This window comes from Myxocyprinus asiaticus, chromosome 10 (genome assembly GCF_019703515.2).
Source record: "Myxocyprinus asiaticus isolate MX2 ecotype Aquarium Trade chromosome 10, UBuf_Myxa_2, whole genome shotgun sequence".
NCBI lineage: Eukaryota > Metazoa > Chordata > Actinopteri > Cypriniformes > Catostomidae > Myxocyprinus > Myxocyprinus asiaticus.
Window position 1 is genome coordinate 51,950,001 of NC_059353.1, and position 5,000 is coordinate 51,955,000.

Here is a 5,000-nt window from a genome sequence, read left to right on the forward strand (position 1 = left end):
TTTCCTAAATTATCCTACAATACATTTCCATGACTTTACCATTTGTGCATGATAAATGGATGAGAATTAAAATAAATATATATCATTATTTTTTTGTTTGCACTTACAAACAACAATTTCTAGCTGCCTTAACTAGACAACAATAATTTTCCATGAGTTCCCTGATACTTCCTGGTTTTCCATAATATTTTCCAATGGGAAATGATGGATTACACTAATGCATATTAATGATCTCATTATCTTTCCACAGATGCTCTGTGACATCGTAACTCCTGAAGAAGATTCTGTGGTAAACTCTTGACATCAAGTGTTTCTGTTGAACTACAAAATAAAACAAATTAAACAAACCAGATTTCATTTCAAACTTTGCTTATAAATGTAACATCATGCTTGCTTACAGTTTGTGTGTTCCTGTAGCTGAACTGGTAGGGCATGCTGAGGGCTACATAACAGATGTGCGGAGATATATATATATATATATATATATATATATATATATATATATATATATACACACACACAAACACAGTGGCAAGAAAAGTATGTGAACCCCTAGGCTAATGACTTCAACAAAAGCTAATTAGAGTCAGGAGTTGGCAAACCTGGCATTCAATTAATGAAACGAGATTGGAGGTGTGGGTTAGAGCTACTTTGACTTATAAAAAGCACTGAAACATTTTGAGTTTGCTATTACAAGAAGCATCTTCTGATGTGGACCATGCTAATAAAAAAACAAAAACAAAAACAGTACTATAGGTACTCTCACTAGAAGTGGCCGTCCAGTCAAGATGACTCAAAGGGCACACTGCAGAATGCTCAATGAGGTAATAAAGAACCCTAGAGTGACAGATAAAGACTTGAAGGAATCATTGGAACTGGTTAACATCCCTGTTCATGAGTCTATTATACAGAAAACATTAAACAGGTATGGTGTTCATGGCAGGACATCATGAAGGAAGCTGCTGCTTTCCAACAAAAACATTGCTGCACACCTGAAGTTTGCCAGAGACCACCCTGACACTCCACAACGCTACTGGGAAAATGTTTTGTGAAATAACGGAAGTAAGGTTGAATTGTTTGGGAAGAACACGCAGCACTACGCATGGCGTAAAAAAGCCACCACATACCAACTTGAAAATTATGCATATGTTATTGCTGCCTAAGCAGGATCAACCAGTTATTAAACCAAAGGGTTCACATACTTTTTCCACAGCACTGTGAATGTTTAATGGGATGTGTTAGAGAAATGAAAGATTATAATTGTTTGTGTGTTGTTAGTTTAAGCACATTGTGCTATACTTGTGACTTTAATGAAGATGAGATCACATTTAATGACCAATTAATGCAGAAAACCAGCTAATTCTTGCCACTGTGTACAGCTTGAATGTAATGTAGGAATCGTTGAGTAAAGCATGTCAAATGTGTTAATGTAATGTTTATGTATTACTGCTAAAGCACTAGCCTGAAAAAACACACAAACACAGTAAAATTTATTAAAATCAGTGTTTTATATAATAACTGGTGACAAGCATTAAACTCACATAGGTTGTCATTATTATAAATCTTATATTAAACAAAATGATGCAAATGTGGCACTTAAATAATATAATGATGGCTGGTTAAAGTCATTGTTTCAGAGAGATGTCATCCCCATTCACAGTCACCTTGAGAAACTGAACGCTAGAGAAAGACGTCTTTAATATGGCAGAGAGTAAAATGTGCAATGACAGCTGACTCCGTCTGAGTGCTGGAAAGTCTTTCTTTATGTGCAGCTGTTGACGTGTTGGAGCTCCCGCTGTACCACTGATATAATCTCAGTGTGGAGCTTCAGTCTTCATCAGAGTCTTCATCACTGTCTCTGCATTTGGGTTCAGAACAGCGGATGGACGTCATCAGCTGATCCTGGATCTGTTTCCTGGGGTTTTCCTCCAGTTCAGTCTTCACAGCTCCTGATTCAGATAAACGCCACTCCAGCTCTGAAATTAATAATAGTTTCATTACATAAACATCTCAAATCTCTGCAGCAAGATGCAACAAGTCAACTAAATTATGTTCAAAACATGAACTACATTCACACAGCAGCAGAATAGTCATCAGCCCTGTTTGGTGCGGTTCATACACAGTTCGTTATGAGAGAGAATGAACAGCATTCTATAATGAAAGTGAACAATATAGCCAAAATCAACTACCATCACACTTTAGGTTCATGCCACCAAACACAAGAGGGCCAATGAACTGCGCCTTCATCTCGCCCTCATAGTAAACGAACAGAGTGGGCAGGTTCCGGTCGGGGTAGTTGGGAATGCAGGTGGAGGAAATAGACTTGAGGAACTTGGTTTGAGGAAACTTGCGGGCTAGTTCTGACAGGTGCTGGTTTATCAGCGTGCACAGCGGGATGCTGCGGGACACAAATAACATTTATAAGCCAAACACAAATGAACACAAGACTCATCTACTGCACTACATATACTGTATTTACATAGAAATAAACAAAGTTTTTGGATTAACAAAAATGGAAAGCAAAGAAAAGTTATGCATAAGCTCTCTCACCCCTGTTTGTAGAGGTGCAGCACCACCCAGATCCCGTCTCCAGCTTTATTTACTTCCAGGACATAATCCTGAGCGGATATTTCAGTCACTTCCCCAAACACGTTCTTTATTTGATTTGCTTTCCACTCTGCAAGCCTCTTTTGTCTGTGAGAGAGGAGATGGACAAGGCAATGATTATTAACTAGATTAACGTCATCACTGTCAGTCACATTTAGAACGGCAAACATTCTAATAATGTTAGTCAATGGGAGATTGTCAAACTTCAATCTTAAATGTCTTTAAAAGTTCAAAACTACAAAACAATAGCACGCCTAACACTGAAATGATCTATAAAATTATGTTTGAATGGTGTCTGTGTGTTAAGCGATTTGACCTGGATTGCAGAAATTTGTAAACAAATTGCAACTGCTCTAATAACCATTAAAGGTGCTGAAAGCGATTTTAGGTATGCAAAAAATGTTCCTACTCCCTGAAAGATATTACTGAAATAAGTGTTGTGAGATATCTCACCGGTCTCTGTGACAGCTCTAGACTCTATAAACAACAAACAAATGTGTCTGTGGACAATGACGCTTTCTACCTGTCAATCATTTTTACTCGTTCTCATAGTATTGTAGTTGCAGTGAATTATTGAGGCTTAATGCCATTTTTATGCCATGTTGTTCATAACAGTTGTCAGATGAGGGCGCTATTTTACTACTGTTGTTTTAAACAACCATTTCTGCTCCTGTCGGTCTTAATAAAGCTCATTTGGGATCTTTGGAGGGTGGGGTTTTTGAAAGAGGGGGCGTGGCTAATCCAACAGCTCAGTTTGTGGGAACTCTACAATGGCTAAAATCGTTTACAGCACCTTCAAACCCCAAAGACTAGTAGCCTTGTTAAGGATTAGGCAATGATCTGAATAGTTTATTATAACATGGTCTGTGAAACCAGCCATGAGGATCAAGAGTAAAGGTGTTTTACTGAAGGTGAAAATACAAAACACAGAAAAATGGAAACAAAAAATAAGTGCACATGGAACCAGACGTTTATAGAAGATCTATAAACATGTAAAACACAAGGACGTTTCTGGGTGTTCCTTCAACTTTCTATGTATAGATTTGACTGTTTTAGCCTTCAGACCCAGACTTTTAATATTAAGCTATGAAAATACATTATAAAATACTAATTATTACAAATTTAAGGGTTAGGTGTGTGACCTTAGGGACATTTTTGTTTTTTCGCTCATTTTGACTGTGTTAATGCCAACAGCATATGTTTTGCTAAAGGTGTGTATTTTGGGGGTGTTTAATTTTGATATTTCAACCTCAGTTCCTATAATACATCTATAATACACTATGTACACAAAATAGTTACACTCAGGACCTTCAGGACAAAAATGTCCCCATTGAAACCCATTAAAACTGCAATATTTGATCCCAGTGCCATTAAAGCATAAAATCATGAATTCTATGATATTATGCTTTCATTCTGTAGCCCTGGCTTCAAAATTTACATTTTTATATTTTCCACCAGATGGCGCCATTTATCTCATGTTTAGCCTATGGAGCAAATACATGCTTTTCCCCTATTCTCTGTTTGCTGTATTATAGAGCACTGCAGGACAATTGAATAAATGATGCACATAAAATTGTGTGTGTGTGTTGGTATGGATGTCAGAGTGTGTTTTGTATGTGTGTATTGAGAAATGTGTGTGTGTGTGTGTATGTGTAAAAAACAACAGTGGCATTATGTAAACAAACTGGCATTTAAAGGGTTAAAATCCTGAAAATGAATGAATATTTGGTAGTTACGATCAGGACTGATGTTGGTTAAAAAAAATCTAAATCAGTGAAAGTGGAAAATAATATTAATATATAATATTTTTATGCCCGTTTTGAGATGTGGACAAGAGTCGGTCACTTTATTTGAAAAAGGTTAAAAATGTAATTTCCATCAGCGTCATTTCCAGCACAGAATTCTATTAAACACAACACAGAATATGAGATGTGCTGGAAATGCCATAAATCTCCTGTGATGCATGAACACACACTGTTGGACATTGTTAGTAGACAAATTAAATCAACTAGTGAGAATGAAACTAATTATTTAACCATACTTTACTTTCTAGAAGTAAACAACCTTCTGTCAAGTTAAACTAACTTACACTGAAATGTTACATTTCATTAATTACACATTTGCATGTATGATCTCACCTGTACATCTCCATGGCGATCTCATCCTCATCATTAAACTCATCTTCATTCTCCTCCAGCTCCTCTAGTGTCATACTCTCATACGTTTTCACTGCAATAATTCACCGTTATTGATCAGGATGAACCGAAGTGGAATAAAAACAACAGTGACTGTGTAAACACTTGTCTTACCCACAGACAGCTGTTGATGAAGCTGCTCCTCCTCTTCATCCTCCTGCGGAGTTTCTTTAGGTGGCAGAATGCCTTTCCTCCTCA

The 5,000-nt window shown here is 36.9% G+C and overlaps 1 protein-coding gene across 1 annotated transcript in view; it reads right to left on the bottom strand.

Annotated features, from left to right (window-relative positions):
* Positions 1-1,495: 1,495 nt before the first annotated feature.
* LOC127447007 (phosducin-like protein 3) overlaps positions 1,496-5,000 on the bottom strand; it is a 4,337-nt gene continuing 832 nt past the window's right edge. Inside the window, exons 2-6 of the mRNA XM_051708446.1 lie at positions 4,917-5,000; positions 4,746-4,836; positions 2,551-2,694; positions 2,190-2,398; positions 1,496-1,976 (exon numbers count right to left, since the gene is read on the bottom strand). The exon at positions 4,917-5,000 is cut by the window's right edge and continues 34 nt beyond it. Of these exons, the coding sequence (XP_051564406.1) occupies positions 1,828-1,976; positions 2,190-2,398; positions 2,551-2,694; positions 4,746-4,836; positions 4,917-5,000 (677 nt within the window). The 3' untranslated portion in view covers positions 1,496-1,827. The remainder of the gene's footprint in view (positions 1,977-2,189; positions 2,399-2,550; positions 2,695-4,745; positions 4,837-4,916) is intronic.